At 43.4% G+C, this 19,836-nt stretch overlaps 1 protein-coding gene across 1 annotated transcript; it reads right to left on the bottom strand.

The window, feature by feature from the left end:
- Positions 1–3,165: 3,165 nt before the first annotated feature.
- Positions 3,166–16,207, bottom strand: MRPL45 (mitochondrial ribosomal protein L45). The gene is made up of 8 exons (XM_060255943.1): positions 16,062–16,207; positions 14,568–14,769; positions 11,302–11,419; positions 7,839–7,937; positions 6,762–6,810; positions 5,056–5,205; positions 4,789–4,962; positions 3,166–3,880 (listed from the first exon to the last, which is right to left on the bottom strand). Exons 1-8 carry the CDS (start codon positions 16,137–16,139, stop codon positions 3,752–3,754), a joined length of 999 nt encoding a protein of 332 aa, XP_060111926.1. The 5' UTR covers positions 16,140–16,207; the 3' UTR covers positions 3,166–3,751.
- Positions 16,208–19,836: the final 3,629 nt, after the last annotated feature.

The raw sequence follows: 19,836 nt of genomic DNA, 5'->3' as shown, positions 1-19,836 counted from the left end.
GGCGATAACAAACTTCCATAGTTAAATTTCCTTTTGGGCCCTCTATTTCAACTCAAAGCATTTCTAGAAGGGAATCCAATTCTCTGACCTCAGTCTTACTGGAGCGCATACCCTCTCTGACATACAGAGCCACCCCACCTCCAACCCTTCCCTCCCTATCCTTCTTATATAACTTATATCTAGGAATCACCGTGTCCCACTGATTCTCCTCATTCCACCAAGTTTCTGAAATTCCCACAATGTCTGTTTTCTCCGAACACTAAACATTCCAACTCACCAATTTTACTTTGAACACTTCTAGCATTTGTGTACAAACATCTATAATTTCCCAGGCAAGTTAGGCCCATAACCTTCCTCCTGCCGGCTCGAGACTTTGGCAGGCAGTCCATACTGTTTGTCACCATCTCAGTGGACAACTCTGATCCATTACCCGGTAGAAAAGTAACAGCTAACCCTTCATCTCTTTGAGATGAGTCCTCCCGAACCAGAGACATTTCATCTCCTGTTGGCTTTCCCCCAAGATTTAGTTTAAAAACTGCTCTGCCACCTTTTTGATTTTAAGCGCCAGCAGCCTGGTTCCATCTGAGAACAAGTGGAGACCGTCTCTTTTGTACAGCTCCTGCTTGTTCCAGAAAGCATCCCAGTGCTTAACAAACTTAAACCCTTCCTCCCTACACCATCGTCTCATCCACACATTGAGACTTCTAATTTGTGCTTGTCTCTCCAGCCCTGCACGTGGAACAGGTAGCACCTCTGAGAAGGCTACCTTGGAGGTCCTGGCCTTAAGTTCTAAGAGACCCTTAGAACTAAAATTTATCTATCAGGATTTTGTACTTAGTTTCTAAACAGATTGCTTCACAGCACACCAACATACAGTCATCAGAAACTTCTACGTGAACCCAAGGACAGAAGTTCACTTGCTACTCACAATGGTCTTTTTAAAAATCTCTGTAGCACCAAGACTCGAGAGATTCCCCTCTGAACCATCACATATAAGAGCTCGATGCCAATTTAGCATGACCAACAGCATGGCAGATCCAGCCTGAAAACCCCAGGCAGGGGCTTGTTAACTTGGCTGGATTTCAAATAAGAACTGCACAAATAAACTCAATGCATTTGCCAAGAAAAGCCAACTGCCTTCTCTGACCCAGGTAAATTGTTCAAATCTACTTATTTGCTTCCCCCTCCCCATAATTTATTCTGCTTAGGACCAAGGAGCCGTGTAGGACACACAAACCTCTTCTGATAAATGGAAATAAAGTCTACAGTCTGAACTCTGATTTGCAGCTTAATGGCCCACAAATGAACCTAGCATAGCCTACTGCATGGATTTCAGCAAAGAAAGCCAGTTAGCAAAATTCACTGAAAGTCTCAAAGCAAAAGGTCCTGCTAAGGGTCAAAACTGACTGAAGGCTTCATTTTGAGACTAACCTGATTTATGGATGTTAAGGGCAAAAGTCATGGGCGTTCTGGAGCAATATTAGTGGACTTCCAGGAAAAGCGGTGAAGGCACCAACACTAGCCAATACGTATCTGACCCTTACATTCACAATCTAAACCAGCACTTCAAAACAGCTCTCCCATAATCTTATTTGACCAGCAAATATATATATAGCTTGACTGCTGGGAAAATGCGGAAGGTCAAGGAAAAGGACTTATGGAAAGGTTGTTTAATTGTGTATCGTAACTCCACGTTACTACAGACAATATGAATAAGCACAGTAGGCAATGGTTATATAGCATAAGCTCAAAACTTTTGCCTACTGCATTTATTCGTATTTCTTCGGGACAAGTGATTATAGCTTTATAGTATTTTGAGCTTGCGTTTCAATAATATGTACTATACTGAAAAAGGTGTGATATAATGTGTGAAAAATTGGTTGTATGTCAGTATTGGCATATTCTTAGGAACTGCTTTGTTATTGCTTTAACATCTATTTTGAGCGTTGTGTCTTTAATTTTTCACACAGCTTTGTGTAATTGACGTTTTAAATATGATGCAAATGTATGCCTTAGTATACTGATATTTCAGAGCACATGCCAGCCTGTAAACTATGTTTATTCATACTGCTTTTGGATAAGTTGTTAAAACTTAATGGCATCTTGAGCTTGTGTTTCAATAGCGCATGCCATGCTGATTCTCTGGTTTTAATGGTTGCAGCATTGCTATTCCCGACCTTGAGGAAGTTTCTATGAAACAAGCCATAAAAAAAATAATCGACTGCTTGTTGGGAGAGGCTCTCCAGGACCCTTCTTGGGACTACTGGACATAGAATTTTTTGAATCAACACCGAGGATCTGCGTAACCACTTGCTACCCCCTATGAAGGATTCCTATCAAAAACCTTGTGGAATAGAACTCTTGAACTAACCTTGTAAATTCACTGGGAAAACAACTTGTCACTTTGTCATGCTGTACATACGTTTTGAGATATACAGGTTAATTTTTCCATATATTTTGAATGTCTATAGTAATTCGGGGTTACGATATTATCCTGGTGTATCTCGGAAGCTAAGTAGGGCTGACTCTAGCAAGTACTTGGATGGGAGACCTTGAAATAACAGCAGTCAGGAGCAGTGTTCCCTCTAAGCTGAGTTAACTCACAGGTTTTTAGCCTCCAGCTCACACATATTTTGCCTTAGCCCAGGAAGGAGGGCCCCAGAGCACACTAATGGATGCAGTAGCTCACAGTGCCAGTAGCTCACAAAGTAGAATTTTTGCTCACAAGACACTACAACTTAGAGGGAACACTGACCACAGGCACTTCAATCTCAACTATACTGGCTTCCAGCATTTTTCCAGACTCAATTTAGAGTGCTGGTTTTTAGCTTTTAAAGCCCTTAATGACCTGGACCCAAAGAAAGACAATCCTCTCTTCTATTGATCTGCTTGGATTCTTAGATCATCGGGGGAGAGATGCTACTGGAAATCTGCCCTCTCAGAGGTGTGGGTGGCTGGGACCCTTAAGAGGGCCTTTTTAAAACTGCTGTTCCAAACTGTGCAGCTCCCTTAATCTGGAGATGTCATGCACTCTTATTCTGGTACCATCTGAAATGCTTTCTGTTTCCAAGGACCGGGGCCAGCCCTGCCACTAGGCAAAATAGGCAACTGCCTAGGGCGCTGGCCTTCAGGGGGGTGTGCCAAACAGCTTAGAGGGAACACTGCTCAGGAGGCAGGGGCAGGCTTTATTCAACCAACTCTCTGAATACCCTCTCCAGAGGCACCAGAGGTCAACAAGACTCCCAGGTGCACACACACATATAATGATATAAAAATACAAGAGAGAAAGGACTGGTCATGGCTAAATCTCATCCTGACAACCTGTGAAAGAATGTACACGCTTCTGACCATGTGCAGAAATCTCAGCGACACAGGATAAGACAGCCTGCCCTATACATTATGAGCATCAGAAAGTCTTCAAGAGCAGAGGTTTGGATTCCAGACAGCACTGAGTGACAGCACTTTCCTTTTTATGCCGTTAGAATTAGAGCACTGCTTTCAAAGTCTTATTTCTTTATCCGTCAATACTTCAGCCGGAACCTGAAGATACGGATTCATCGGCCTTCAGATGGAAACTGAAGAAGCTGGGAAGATCCAGAAGCTTTGAAGGGATTGTGGCATGACAAACAGCTCAAGGGTCTTCAAAGAGCTTGAAACTTTGTTAGAAGTCCAAGACCAAATGCTTGCACAAGGAGGCCTGAAGAGTATGCCACGCTTCAACAATTCTATACCACCCCAGACACAACACATTCTATCCCTGATGGCCCACACCTTGGACTTGATTTGTATCAACAGTCTGTTGCGCTGGTTTGGCTTGTGGAATGCAGACCTCTTCATACTCCTGCAAAGGACCCAGAGATGGGCCTGGGATCATAACAGTCTGAAAGTAAAGGGGGGGGGGGGAGAAAGAGATCAGGTCATCATCTAAATCCAAAATATGTTACCTCTTTATTACTCTACTAGCAAAAACCCCAACAAGCATTATGGAAGAGGGAATTCTTTCGCCCTTTCCCCCGCCTTAGTCCTCCCTCCCTCTCACCTTTCTATCAATTGTGGAGGGCAGGAAGTGATGCAGCAGACATTCCAAACCTGGTTCTATACCAAGGGTTGCCAAACTGTGGCTCGGGAGCCACATGTGCCTCTTTCACACATACTGTGTGGCTCTTGAAGCCCCCAACACCCTGTTGGCTGGCTTGGAAAAGGCATCGCTCTCTTTAAATTCCTTCTCCAAGCCAAGACAGCCAGCAGATTGGAGAATATATTTAAATTTAAAGTTGCTTTCTTTCCACCTCTCTCCCCCTCTACCCATCTATTTTCCTTCCTGTTTTGTGGCTCTCAAACATCTGACATTTATTCTATGTGGCTCTTACATGAAATAAGTTTGGCTGCCCCTGTTCTATACCTTTTCCCACAAACTAAAAGCGACTTTTAAGTTCCTGCAAGGAGCTAAATAACCCATCCTTATTCCCCACCAAAGATGGTACCAGGTGGGAAAATCAGCAACACAAAGTGTGACCTTTTCCCCTCAAATCCTAGTCTGAAAAACAGGAAGCCAAAAAAAGGGGGGGAAAGGCTAAGTGATAGTTTTATTATTGTACTAGGGGTCCCCCAACCCCTCACCTAGAATATTGTGTTCAGTTTTGAGAACCACAATTTTAAAACGATTAACCAAGTTTGGGACTTCACAATTTTAAAAGGATATAATCTTTACCCAAGTGCACAATCACTCTCTCACAAATAGCTCACTTGAGGTTGGGGAGATGCCATGGCCAAACAGCCCCACAGTACCTTCATGACAGGGTCTTTTGGCGGAGCCCAAGGTGGAACAATCTTGGCATGCAACCGCCACGCACCGTACCGGTTAACCAGGTGTCTCTCCAGGACAACGTACTCCAGGACGTCCTTTGGTATTTCCTCCCCACCGTACATCAGCCGTCCAAACTGGTCATAAATAGCTAGTGTCTTATTGGGAAGAATGGGAAACAAATGGAATGCAAAAACAACCTAGGCAGAACACATCAAAAGCACAGAGTGAAAGGAGCTGGACGCACATACCTGTCGGGTGTGCATGCGGACTGTCACTTGTCCGTACAAGTTGTCCTTGTTTACCATATCAGTGCATCGCACTTGAACCACACGAGGGGGCTCCAGGGACTCCACAAAGCTCCAACGGATAGTCTTGTATCTGTTCCCACGTACCATATCCTAGCAATTCAACAGCATCTTTTAGCTTCAATGGGCCATTGGTTACTAACTGTACACTGCCTGAGTTCTCTCAGGAGATCCGAGCACCTCTGTGAATCCTCTCTGCCCCTTCAGACCCCATGAAACATTTCTGCACACAAAAGCACACACGGAGGGCAAGGGGACCCATGACCAATACTGACAATGCGACAGGATCTCGGGTCAGAAACTAAAATATAATGAACACATGAAGATGCGCATTATTCCGAGTCGATCAAGGTCATCCTTGCCTACTCTGATGTGTGGTGATGACTCTTCGGGATATCTGATAGTGATCGTCCCCGTCTCCTACTACCTGGTCCTTTTAAATGGAGATGTCAGGGATAAAATCTGGAACTGCTTGCACACAGTCCCACCCCACAGAAAGAGTAGGAAAAAGACACTGACCCAGCAAGCAGGATCTCAGAAGGTAAGCAGGGCTGAACCAGGCAAGTATTTGGAAGGGACACCTCCAAAGGAATACCAGGGCTGGCATGCAGAGGCAGATAACAGCAAGCCACCTCTCTGAAAAATGTCCTAGCCTTCACTAGGTGTCGCCAGAAGTCACCATGACCTCCAGGCATGCAAGCGTACATATGCACACATGCACAAATACTTTTTAAGAGAAGAAAGTGCAGGGAAAACCATCTTTAACAGCTCAGAAATTTGAAAACAACGGAAGTCACATGAGACAGAACCCAATCAAGCTGAGAAGCCCACCTATAACTTGCTCCAACTGCTCTTCTGGGAATAAAAACTATTCTACCCCTGCCACTAGTATAGAACTCTGCCTGTATCTACGGCCAGGATCTACATGACATTAGCCAGGGCTGACCCTGCTTAGCTTTCAGGATCAGGCTAGCCTGGTCTATACAGGTGACAGACATAAAAATAATACTAATAAAACATCAACTGGCTTGTTCAAAGTGTTGCAATGCTAAGCATGCTCACCTGGGGGGTAAATCCTATTGAAAATAATGGGAAGCTTGCTGAGAGATCTTGAGTCAGTCACACACTCACAGCCTCACCCTACCTCAAAGGGTTGTTGTGGAGATAAAAATGGAGGGGGGGAGAATGACAGAAGCTGCTTTAGCCCCCCCCCCCCCATAGGGAGAAAGGCAGGGTATAAACCAGGGGTGGCCAAACTTGCATAACGTAAGAGCCACATAGAATAAATATCAGATGTTGAGAGCAGCAACACATGAATGTCAGATGTTTGATAGCTGGAAGAAAGAAGGCATGTAGCGGAGGAGGGAGGGAGAGATGGAAATAAAGCAACTATAACTTGAAAAGCATTCTCCAAGGTGCTGGCTAACTTGATTTGGAGAAGCTGACTGATTGGTGGGGAAGCTTTGAGAGCCACACAACATGTGTGAAAGAGCCACATGGCTCCCGAGCTGCGATGTGGCCACCCCTGGTATAAATGAAATAAATTAAATAAGTGAAACTAGTTTATATTTCACTTCCCCCTCCAAACTATTTAAGGGGGTTTTAACCCTTCCATAAAGATGCTTGTCAATCTCCTTTGAAATATTTACCGGAAAACAGCGTTCTGTCACTAAAGCGTGAAGTTTGTCTTTGTTAAAGCTGTAAAGGACAAAGAAAGCAGGCAGTTACCAAGGAGCCTGTCGCTGTTCTTCCTGAAAACATTTTGCATCCTGTTTTGCCAACAAATATAACCACCGCATCTGCAAACAAGAATAATCTCGAAACGACTTCTGCAAACACAGGCGCATCCCAAGAAACCCCTGATTAAGCACTGTAACTCTGCAGACTCAAGACTGCTTTCTTTGTTCTGTTAACGGAATCGCTACTTCCGTTAACAAGGCTCTGTTCACGTGAATTAAGTGGAGCTCCAGTGTGGCACAGGGGTTGGAATAGTGGTACTCATTCCGTAGCTCACAGAGAACCACATTTGCAATTACTCTCCTTCTTTGGAGGTTTTTAAACAGAGGCTAGATGACCACCTGATAACAATATTGGTTCTGTAAACTTAGGCAAATCAAGAAAGGGAGGGCAGGAAGGGTTGCATCGGTGCTTAGTTCTCATGGCCCTTTCTTACATGCCCAGGGAAATGCCAATTGCCACGTTGGGGTCAGGAGCAATTTTTCTCCAGGCCAGTTTGGCCAGGGATCTTGGAGGGTTTGGATTTTTTCCCTGCCATTTTCTGGGCATGGAGCAAGTGTTTATTGTGAATTTCCTGCACTGTGTAGGGAGTTGGACTAGATGACTCTGGAGGTCCCGCCATACTCTTATGATTCTATTCTATTCGAATGAGGCAAGGGACCCCCTGACCCAACTCATGTCAAACGTCTTGTGTAAATTAAACCCTCCCCCCACAATCTTTGTGTAACGGCAGTAGCAACTTAAGTTTGCTAATCTTAAGGCTTGCGAATCTTGTGTGTGAGCTTCTAATGCTGACAGGATTCTTCATTACTGCTAAAGAGTTCTATGAAAACCCAAAAGCCTACAGCAACCTACAATGGTCATTGTAACTTCAGTCCTCTGAATCCAGTAACACTGTCAACAAGTGAGAAATGTGCGTATGACAGTGGAAGGGGAGGAGGGAGAGCAATGAGAACCCAAAGAACAGCACCCCCAACCCCCAGTCTTACTTCGTCAAGTTGTTGTGAGCTTCAATAAAAATCTCCTGGGCTGTTTCTGCAAAAGTTTTGGTGCTGAAGTCAGGAATGTAATTTTTGATCTTCCGGACTCTGCGAAGGTAAGGATAAGAAAAAGTAGTTTATGCCTCAAAACAGATAAGAGGAAATTGGATTCATACCTCACCCTTCAGTTGGAGTCTCAGAACTGCTTACAATCTCCTTTCCCTTCCCCTCCCCACAACAGACACCCTGTGAGGTAGGCGGGGCTGAGAGTTCAAGAACTGCTCTTGAATAGAACAGCTCTGAAAGAACCGTGACTGGCCCAAAGTCACCCAGCTGACTGCATGTGCAGGAGTGCAGAATCAAGCCGGTTCTCCCAGATAAGAGTCTGTGTACTTAACCACTACACCAAACTGGCTCATAAGGGAAAGAAGCAATAACAATTCAGAGGGACGATATTAAAAAAAAAAAATCAAGTGGCTTTAGATTGCCCTACTACTAAAAACCCTTTAAAACAAAATGAAATACAATTTCTGGGATCGTAGCAGGAAGCATGGAAGGAGGGCGTTCTTGACTTAAGGAGCTGTTTGACTGGCAGTGGATTCCAGAGGAAGAGAAGGAAGAGACAGCGTGGTGTAGCAGTTAAGAGTGCCAGACTAGGATGTGGGAGATCCAGGTTTAAATCCCTCTTCCGCCATGGCATCTTGTCGGGTGGCCTTGGGCCAATCACTCCCTCAGCCCAATTTCTCTCTCAGGGTAAAAATAAATATGGAGTGCAACAACAACGTTGTGAACTGCCTCAGGTCCCCACTGGGGGGGAGTGGGGGAGCAGGGTATAAGTATCAAAGTAAACAATTATTTTATTCATACAATGTGGTTAGTTTGCAAAATTCATTGCGCATGCTTAGAAGATCGTTTAAAAAAAACCCCAGGATTAAATTCATTCATGGGGATAGACTTATAATGCAGCAATAACCATGAAAGCCAGGAACAGAATGCCCATGTTCCAAGACACTGTTATCGCTGAGCAGTAGGTACTGGGGGGGGGGGAGTTGATTGTATCCAGTACACCTTATTTGTAGGTAGAATATCTAAGCCAGGGATGTCAAACATGTGGCCCAGGCCGAATCAGGCCCCCGGAGGGCTCCTATCAGGCCCCCAAGCAACTGGCTCTTGTCTGCTTCCTTCTCCTCTCTCTTGCTTCCTTCTGCATCTCAGCTTGCTTTGAAAGGCTTGCTCAACTGCACAGGAGCTACACAGCAAACCCTCAATTTTCTCCATTGGTTGAGGCTCTTCCCCCTCCTGGTCCCCAGGGGAGGGAGGAAAAAAGCCAGAGCTTCCTTTGCCCAGTTCCCTGGATCCCCTGGGAGAAATACAAAGAAAGCACTTTTAAGACCAACAAGGGCTAACGTTTTAAGCATTTTTTTTTTGTCGTGTTTGTCTGTGTCCTTTAAAAACTTTATATCTCTACTACCTAATCCTAAATAGGTACACACATGGCTGGGCCCAAAATGGTCTCATTTATATCAGATCCAGACCTCATAACGAATTAGCTCGACACCCCTGATCTAAGCAAGTGGACCTCTTGTTTGATCTGGCAAGGCAATTTTGGGTTTGCAGATGCTTCTTTTGGAATGTAGAGTGTATCCATTCTATTACATTCGTCTCACTCTCAGCGGGGGAAAAGGTATAACGTGAATGAGCCATAGTGTGGCCATGCCTATAAAGGTCAAGTGAGGAACTGAGGGGGGCTTTGGGTCCAGTGAGGAGCCAGCACTGTCATCTGTGCTTTTAGATGAAGTCTCCAAAAGTCTGCATTCCTCACCTGATAGGGTAAACTAACCTTTAACCAATAACCTGTTCTCTTACACTATAGCAGTCAAGTCACAAGTGATTTAAGGCAAAAGATAAACAAAGGTGGTTTGCCATTGCCTGCCTCCAAGTTGTAACACTAATATTCCTTGGTGGTCTTCCATCCAAATGCTAGCCAGGGCCAGCCTGGCTTAATTTCTGAGATCTGGAAAGATCCGGCGAGCCTGAGCTATCTAGGTCAGGGTATTGTATTCTTTAAAGCCTGAGCCTGCTTTGGCATGGAGGGCAGGATATATTATTATTATTATTATTATTATGTCTGTTAAGAAGGAAGTATAGATTGTTTTTCTATTGGTTACTACTTGGTGCAGTATTGAATTGTTGTTGTGTAACTGGCATAAAGGTCCTACAAGATCCTGATGTCATTTTGCCTATACATATTGCTATGCTTTTGCCCTCAAAACTGTCAAACTCTTAAACCTTCTTAGGAATAGATGCTTTCCTTGATCTTGATCAATCAATAGTTTTATTCTAGTCAAGTTGTTAGTAGTGATTTGGACCCCTTCTTTGAACCCAGCTAAAATTTGTAATTTCCCCTCAGCCTTTTCAGGCAAAAATTACCTCCCAAAATGGCTCATGGATATAAGACATCATCACAGATAAAAATTTAAAAAGCAACACAAAAAAGAAGACTGCAGATTTATACTCTCTGAATCAGAATCTCAGAGCAGCTTACAATCTCCTTTATCTCCTTCCCCCACAACAGATACCCTGTGAGGTGGGTGGGGCTGAGAGAGCTCTCTCAGAAGCTGCACTCTCAAAGACAACTCCTACAAGAGCTATGGCTGACCCAAAGCCATTCCAGCAGGTGCAAGTGGAGGAGTGGGGAATCAAACCCGGTTCAAGAGTGTGCACTTAACCACTACACCAAACTGCTCTAAGTAGGGGTTCTTAGTGAGTTTTAAGTTCAGGCACAATGGAATGATACTTTGTTGTTGCCTTTCTTCCCTGTGACAGCTCCCTGATTACATTTGGTGGTTAGACATTTCTAAGCACTCCCTCATTAGACAGAGCAACCCTTGTACGACCATAGCATTTCAGACTGCAAGGGGCAACAACCTGCCTGATGATGGTCAGGATACAAGAGGGAAGAGTATAGCTTTGCCTCCCTCTAATGATGAAGAACTGCTTTTTATACCCTGCTTTTCTCTACCCTAAGAAATCTCAAAGTGGCTTACAATCACCTTCCCTTCCTCTTCCCATAACAGGAACCTTATGAGGTTTGGTAGGCCAGTTTGGTGTGGTAGTTAAGTGAACAGATAGTGTGGTAGTTAAGTGAGCAGATAGTGTGGTAGTTAAGTGGGCAAGTCACAGTTCAACTGGCCCTGAGCCTGCAGCGCAGGGGAGGGTGGGATAAAAGTCCAATAAATAAATAAATTTGCTTTTACAGTTCACACCTCCTCAGATGGAACAGTCTGCAGTCCTGAATAAATGCTAAAGAGTCGCTCTTTGAAGAAGAGCTACAGGACCGATTTTGGGGAGGGGGGGAGGACAGGATGTCATGGATTTAATTTAATTTAATTAATCCCTGTGTGCTAGCCGCTAAGCCTTCTTAGGAATAGATGCTGAATGGCTAGCACACAGAGATGCTCGGGGTACATACGCCAACTGTGAAGTTGCATTCTGCTTGAGCTGCTCTACTCTCTGCTTCAATCCCTCCTTCGACAAAGATGAAATGCGAGCATCTCCTTCTGGAGGAACGTAAGGGTCGAAGATCCCAGCTGTGTGACCAAAGAAAAAGCAAAGATTATAACAGGTAACACATGCCCCCAAACACGTTAATATTCAAGTCAAAGACCGTGAATTGAGTGGGAGATGTAATTAAAGCACTGTTGCTCATTGTTCTACTGAAGCATGTTTTTGTTTCAGAGGCAACATCCTATACCTTACCCTAGAAGGAATTTAGGAACAGCAAGAAGCTGAACTGTGGCTTAAAGTCTACGGTTTCAGACAGACAGTTATCTGTGCAGCTTTTGTGGCTGCTACAAGTGCAGACACATTCATAGTTGCAACAGAGCATCCACACAGAAGTATTTTCTAATGAATAAACAATTTTATTAGTAACATATGGTAGTAGAACTATAACTACAACTTATAAAAAGCTTAATATATATTAAGAAAAAGACCATCATTCTACCCCACATCTTACTTTCTCCCACCCCTCCCCCAATTACTTGACCCCCGCCAGTGTTATTTTCTTTAAAAAAACAGATATTAAAGGTACCCTTAACTATCAAGAAAAAAAACGAAACAAAAAAGAAACATAGGGAAGAAGAACCCCCTTCAAGAGTTATATTGTTATCTTAAAAATCTTAATCCTCAAAAATTGTCCAATGTCCTTTTATTTTCCACTCTTTCTCTACATATCTTCTGAATTTCTTCCACTCTTGGTTAAAAAGTTCTAAATCACAGTCTCTTAATTTTCTTGTTAATTTGTCCATTTCACTCCATGACATAACTTTCATAATCCAGTCCCATTTTTCTGGTATTTTTTCTTGCTTCCACAACTGCGCATACAATGTCCTAGCAGCTGAGAGCAAGTACCATATTAATGTTCTATCTTCTTTTGGAAATTTTTCCATTTGTAATCCCAGCAGAAAAGTCTCTGCCTCTTTATTGAATTCATATCCCAGGATCTTAGATATCTCTTGTTGAATCATTTGCCAAAACATTTTAGCTCTTTCACAAGTCCACCACATATGGTAGAAAGAACCTTCATGCTTTTTACATTTCCAGCACCTATCTGGCATCTTATTGTTCATCTTTGCTAATTTTTTTGGAGTCATATACCATCTATATATTTGGAGTCATATACCATCTATACATCATCTTAAAACAGTTCTCTTTAATACTATGACATGTTGCGAGTTTCATGGAATTTTTCCACAGATATTCCCAAGATTCCATCTTTATTTCTTTATTTACATTAACTGCCCGCTTTCGCCATTGCTGTTTATAATGACTCTTGAAATTTTACTAATGCAGATTCAAGAAGAAAAAGATTTAGAAGGACTACAAATAAAAGGATTTACCTATAAATACAGAGCATTTGCAGATGATATAATGTTTATAAATGAAGATCCTTTACAAGTTACACCTTTGTTGTTAATGAGAATACAAGAGTTTGGGGAGTTGGCGGGACTTTATATAAACAAAGAAAAATCAAAAATCTTATGTAAGAATATGCAGAAAAATAGACAACAAGAACTACAAAGACTAACGGGTTGTGAAGTTACCTCTAAGGTAAAATACCTAGGGGTAGAGATAACAATGAAAAATATTGATTTGTTTAAGAACAATTATGAAAAGCTATGGCGTAAAATAGAAGAAGATATGCTAAAGTGGAACAAGCTCAATTTGTCACTGTTGGGTAGAATAGCTGCAGTAAAAATGAATATTTTACCAAGGATTATGTATCTGTTTCAAACCATCCCCATTGTGAAAGATGCTAAGCAATTTGATAAATGGCGAAGAAAAATTTCGGAATTCGTGTGGGCCGGGAGGAAACCTAGAATTAAAATGAAAGTCCTGATAGATGCGAAAGAGAGAGGTGGATTCCAATTACCAGATTTGAAACTGTATCATGAAGCAATTTGTTTAGTATGGTTAAAAGAATGGATAACGTTATTAAATAAAAAACTTCTAATGTTAGAAGGCCATGGAAAAAAATTCGGCTGGCATGCATATTTGTACTATGGAAAAAAGAAGATGGACGGTCTTTTCTCTCACCATTATATAAGGAGTAGCTTATTAAATGTGTGGATAAAGTACAAGAAATATGGTGATGAGAGGAGACCTTTATGGATAGTGCCGGCTGAAGTGATAAAGTTAACGGCCAAAACAGTCAAGGAAAAACAACTATCATACAACCAGTTACTAAAAATACAAAGCGGGAAAATAGAATTGAAAACTGCAGAAGAACTAAACTATAAATATGATTGGTTTCAAATGCAACAAATAAAAAGTTTGATGGAGAATGATATCAAAGCTGAAGGAATAAGGAAAGAACAAACAGAAATGGAAAGAGTTCTGCTTGGAGATAATGAGAAATTAATTTCAAAAGTGTACAAATTACTTTTACAATGGGCTACAGAAGATGAAGTAGTGAAATCACACAGAAGTATTTTCTGTACCTTCCTAGCCTCAGCACTCTGCCATTCCCTCTCCTACAACCACAGGGGTTTTTCAGGTTTAGAAGAAGCTGGTAATAGCTAGATGGTTAGCATTATAATGATCTATTGCAATCATGAACCAGTCCCTGGTTTTAAAAAAAAATCTCTAGCCCTTTTTTGTTGCAGAGTCATAAGGAAAACCGTGGAGGCAGTATAAGTCCACTAAGCATCCACAACGAAAACACAAGAATACTGTCAAAAACACATTTCTATTGCTTACAGTCCCCAGCAATGTTCCCTCTAAGCTGCAGAGTATTGTGAGCAAAAATTCTACTTTGTAAGCTACTGGCATTAAAGTTGTGAGCTACTACATAAATTAGCGTGCTCTGGGGTCATCCTTCCTGAGTGAAGATAAAAATGTCTGCGCTGAAGGCTAAAAATCTTTGAGCTAGCTCACGCTAACTCAGCTTAGAGGGAACACTGGTCCCCAGCCTACATTTTGGAGTGGAAACAAACTCTTACACATGGAGAAGCAGCACCTTGTGTGCTTAGTGACAATTAAAATATTTGGCTCATTTTAAAAAGCCATCTACACGCTTTTGAGCACTACCATTACAAGCTAAGGATGACCAAAAGGTATTCAAAAGAACACAGGAATTTTATTTTAGGCCCATGATTCTACAGGGATCCATCCCCTAGAATCCAATTCAGCATTAGACCATCCCCCATGACAAGTGCTCAATTCACCACTACTTACCTGTGCAGGAAATATTCATGGGACGTACTAATCGTTCATAAGGAACCACAATTCCCGCAGCCCTGGCACGTAGATTGTACTCTTCTGGTGTCAAATATTTTGGTTGGGCAGCAGGTGGAATGAAATGTCTTCTCTTTGTTCTCACTGGGATCACAAGAGAGGATGCAGCCAAGCGGGCAGGATTCAATAAACAGTCCACACCCTGGAGAATTTTTATTTTTGAAAAGTAGACAACTCAAAACACAGTTTCCAAACACAATTCAATCCCTTTTTGTCCCAATTCACAATTTCATACAAACCTGGATATGTACAAGTGGCCAGTATGCTCTGTTAGGTACACTTTCAGTACATTTCAACTTACATGTGAGCATACAGAGGACAAAAGTAGGTGTTTTTCATACTAAATAGGGACATTTATGGCAGCCCCACACTCAGTAGGGCTCATTTGCAGCTTTCTTGACAGGCAGAAATTCAACAGGTGACAATTTATCCATGGTATCTCCAAAACGACATAACTAGCTACTGAATTACTCCATTTTGTACATCACTTAAAGAACAAGGGTTTTACTAAAAGCAAAATGTGTCCATATGAAAACAATTGCCAACTTATTTCCTCTCACATACTCCTTTCCTTTAGTCCCCTTTCTTGGTCTTTTCTCTATTTCGCTTTTCTTTCAAATTTTGGAAAATAAAACAGCCCTTCAGAGAGCAATCCTATGCAGATAATTCCAGATAAGTAGCTGTGTTACTCTGTAGCAGCAATATTTATGCCACCATCAACCTGTATGAGTATTTTGTCAAATGCAAGATTTAAAAATCATTGGCCAGTTAAAAGAGAATTAAAACTATTCCAGCATAATCTGCACTGAGCTCCGAGCAATGAAAGTTCACGTTGAAAACTTTAACTTTATATAATATATGCTGTTACTCAAATCTAAACCCAATGAAACCAGGCTTACTGGAGTAACCCTGCACAGAATTGTGTACTATTTTCCCCATCCAGTGGGTCGGGAGGGTGATACATTAGGGCAGGGGTCGCCAAACTTGCTCAATGTAAGAATAAGCATCAGATGTCTGAGAGCCGTAATACATGGACATCAGATGTTTGAGAGCCACAGGAAGGAGAAAAGATGAGGGAAGAGGTGGAAAGAAAGCAACTTTGAATGCATTCTCCAAGCCACCGCCTGGATTGACTTGGAGAAGTGATTTAAAGAGAGAGATCCCTTCTGCAAGCTGGCCAACAGGGCGGTGGGGGCTTCGAGAGCCACAGAATATGTGTGAAAGAGCCACATGTGGCTCCAGAGTCGCCGTTTGGCCGCACCTGCATTAGGGTGACGCCATACGGTTTTGTGCAAAATTACCATGCACAACATAAACAAAAGATAGTCTCAAAAAAGGCACAGACACTGCTATCATCATAACCGCAACCCCTACCCCTTCTCTCCTGCCCTCGCACAAAAAGAAATTTACCCTCTTCTGTTTCCCCTTCAGTACCTGCAAAGAAACTCCCAGAGCTGCTTTAGCCATATTGAAATGCGCGGAGGCCGCCATATTGGAAGAGGCGAATGGCATGCTGGGATCGTGAAGGCGGGGCTTCCGAGGCTGATGACGGGAGAGTGGAAAATTCCGGCTGCGGCGTCTTCAGGGAATGAGCGGAAAGGATCCTCGAGGGATCTGCTGTTTCCACTTCCTTTGCCAGCCGCTGAAGACAGTGGGCTGCGTGGCCGCTGCACAAGCAAAGAATTAACATACGCAATAATAAAGAAAAGGGTTTTTTTTCCCCTTACAGTATGCACAGATCCCGCCCCACACACATACCCAAACATTATAAGCATTCACAGGACAGATCAGCCCTAACGAGGGTTGCTGTGTCCACCCTGTTCACCAACTGGGGCGGAAAGGGAGGGGGAGTGGTAGTCTGGTCGGGGTGTCAGTTTGCCAATGGCAAGTGGGCCCTGTAGGCCCCTGATGAAATGGGCCCCCTTCAACATTAGACAATATGTTAAAAATGTTAATGACCCTTTAGTAGCTTGAAAATATTATGGAAGTCCCAACATTTGGTGTAGCCAGTTTGGTGTAGTGGTTAAGTGTGCGGACTCTTATCTGGGAGAACCGGGTTTGATTCCCCATTCCTCCACTTGCACCTGCTGGAATGGCCTTGGGTCAGCCATAGCTCTGGCAGAGGTTGTCCTTGAAAGGGCAGCTGCTGTGAGAGCCCTCTCCAGCCCCACCCACCTCACAGGGTGTCTGTTGTGGGGGAGGAAGGGAAAGGAGATTGTGAGCCGCTCTGAGACTCTTCGGAGTGGAGGGCGAGATATAAATCCAATATCATCTTCTACTACTACTGTAATGCAGCTAAAAATTACATTATGTTTAGGGTTGCCAGCCTCCAGGTGGGGCCTGGGGATCTCCCGCTTTTACAACTGACAGCTGGCAGAGATCAGCTCCCCGGGAGAAAATGCAATCTGTTTTACATTTAGTACCTACTGTATACTGCCAGTAATATGTACAATATATGTTCACTGTAATTACTAAAATATATATATTTGTTTCGCAAAAGTTTTAATTGTACCTTTTTTTCCACTTACGTATTTTTGGAATTTTTCTTTTTTAAATCTTATACAAATTAAATGATAGCTGTGGGTGGGCCCCCTATGTCTCCTGGCAACCAGTATTTTTAGATCCAGTCTGCCATTGGGGGTGGGGGGGAATAGGGTGGTCTGATGCAGATTGGGAAAACTTCTGGAGATTTGCTAGGGATGAGCCTCCAGGTTGGGACCTGGACATCTCCTAAAATTACAACTCGTCTCCAGACTACAGAGATCAGTTCCTTTGGAGAAAAGGGATGCTTTAGAGGGTGGACTCTGAGGCATTGTACCCCACTGAGGTCTTTGTCCTCAAGCTCCATCCCCAAATCTCTAGAAGCTTCCCAACTTGGACCTGGCAACACTAGGGGAAGGACAGGGACCACTGGGGCACAATGCCTACGGTCTACCCTCCAAAACATCTATTTTCTCCAGGGGAACTGATCTCTGTAGCCTGGAGATGAGCTGCAATTGCAGGGGATCCCCACATCCCAGCTGAAGGCTGGCATCCCAAGACCAAGCCATCATTTATAAAAGCCCTCACAAAATTAGCGTGTCTCCAAAACGTGTAAGCGCTACAACCAGCCATTCTTCGCATTTTATCCCATCCTTCTTCAAATGGCATGTGGAACTCATTAGAGCTGCCAGGTCTGTGTTGGAAAATACCTGGAGACTTTGAGGGTGGATATGGCAGAGGGCAGCGGCCCCATGGCACAGGGTGGTAAAGCAGCAGTACTGCAGTACTGTGGTCTGAACTCTTTGCTCACGACCTGAGTTCGATTCCAGCGGAAACTGGATTCAGGTAGCCGGCCCAAAGTTGACTCAGCCTTCCATCCTTCCGAGGTCGGTAAAATGAGTACCCAGCTTGCTGGGGGGAAAGTGCAATGACCGGGGAAGGCAATGGCAAACCTCCCCGTAAAAAGCCTGGCATGAAAACATTGTGAAAGCAACGTCATCCCAGAGTTGGAAACGACTGATGCTTGCACAGGGGACCTTTCCTTTCCTGGGAGAGGGCGGGGTTTGGGGAAGGGAGGGGCCTCAGCATGGCCCAGTGCCCTAGAGCCCACCCTTCAAAGCAGCCATTTTCTTCAGGGGAACTGATCTCTCCCATCTGGAGATCACTTGTAAAAGCAGGGGATCTCCAGGCCCCATCTGGAGGCTGGTAAGCCTGGTATATTTTAATAAAAACAAAGATTAAAAACGGTGAAGGGAATCAGCCTTTTCCCCTCTCCAAACCTGACCACTCCACAAATCCCACAAGAAACAAGGTTGTAATTTCCTCCTCCCCCCCTTCCATTCCTGCACTTTGAATAGTTGTGTGATAGGCGGGGATTGCAGAAGTATAAGTTTTCTTCCCCTGTAGGGATGGAGGGTAGGGTTGCCAAGTCCAATTCAAGAAATATCTGGGGACTTTGGGGGTGGAGCCAGGAGCAAGGTTGTGACAAGCACAATTGAACTCCAAAGGGAGTTCTGGCCATCACATTTAAAGGGACTGAACACCTTTTAAATGCCTTCCTTCCATAGGAAATAATGAAGGATAGGGGCACCTTCTTTTGGGGCACATAGAATTGGGCCCCCTGGTCCAATCTTTTTGAAACTTGGATGGGATTTTGAGGAGAGGCACCAGATGCTATGCTGCAAATATGGGGCCTCTACCTCAAAAAACAACCCCCCAGAGCCCCAGATACCTGCAGATCCATTCTCCATTATTTCCAATGGGAATACATCTCCACAGGGAATAATAAAGTTCCCAGCAGATATTTCCCTCCCCTCCCCCCGCTTTCTGATGACCCTGAAACGGGGGGGGGAGGGCCTCCAAACCGGGGGATCCCCTGCCCCCACCTGGGGATTGGCAACCCTAATGGAGGGAGAAGCTGCACCAACTGAATTTCTTCCTACCGTGCAAGCTGTTACTCGCAGTGTAGTCATTCTGACCTAAAAGAAGTCAATCATTTAAATTGAGAAAACTTTCCAGAAGTGAAATGTTGTAACAATTAAAGATGTGAAATTTTATAATATCCATGCCTGAAAATGAACACTGGGGGGGAAGTGTAAAAGACTGATAGCCGTGTTTGTTTGTAGCAGTAGAGTAGAGCCTACTGTCTACCATAGGGAAATATAAAATTAATATCTTCTTCCGGGAGGTGGGAGAAGCTGATGTATGTTGTCATGCCTCAAGGAAATGGCTCACTCTTCTGGCTTCTTTTATTGCATGACAAATCCATTAAGAATTCCGCCACATTGACAATATTTTGTTCAAAACGGCTCCTGAGACTGGCGGAAATAAAGTCATAGCATATACCATACACCAGCAGCTGTCTTTGTTTATTCGCCACTTCCTTCTTTTATCATGCAAGAAAATCATTTAAAAAGTACACAAATTTGCATAATTACTAATGTTTCATGTCATTTATTCTTATTTTTCTCTCCACCCTTTCTCCAGTTCAGGGCAGTATATATGGTTCCCTCACACTTCAACTTCACAACAGTCCTATGAGGTAAATGAAGATTAGAGGTATCAAAGGTCCTAAGGTCACCCTGTGAATTCTGTGGTGGAACGAGGATTTTAACCTAAATCTGAGGTATTACTATATCACTCGCTGACTTTCCTGAGTCATCCTCTTCCTGTTCTTTTTTGTATTGGTTGCTTACAGGGCTGAGGCCTTTTCAATCGCCGCCCCCCC

The sequence above is a fragment of the Heteronotia binoei genome, chromosome 15, assembly GCF_032191835.1.
Source record: "Heteronotia binoei isolate CCM8104 ecotype False Entrance Well chromosome 15, APGP_CSIRO_Hbin_v1, whole genome shotgun sequence".
Lineage (NCBI taxonomy): Eukaryota > Metazoa > Chordata > Lepidosauria > Squamata > Gekkonidae > Heteronotia > Heteronotia binoei.
The sequence above is the reverse complement of the archived record's forward strand: the minus strand, read 5'-3'. Positions and strand labels throughout refer to the sequence as shown.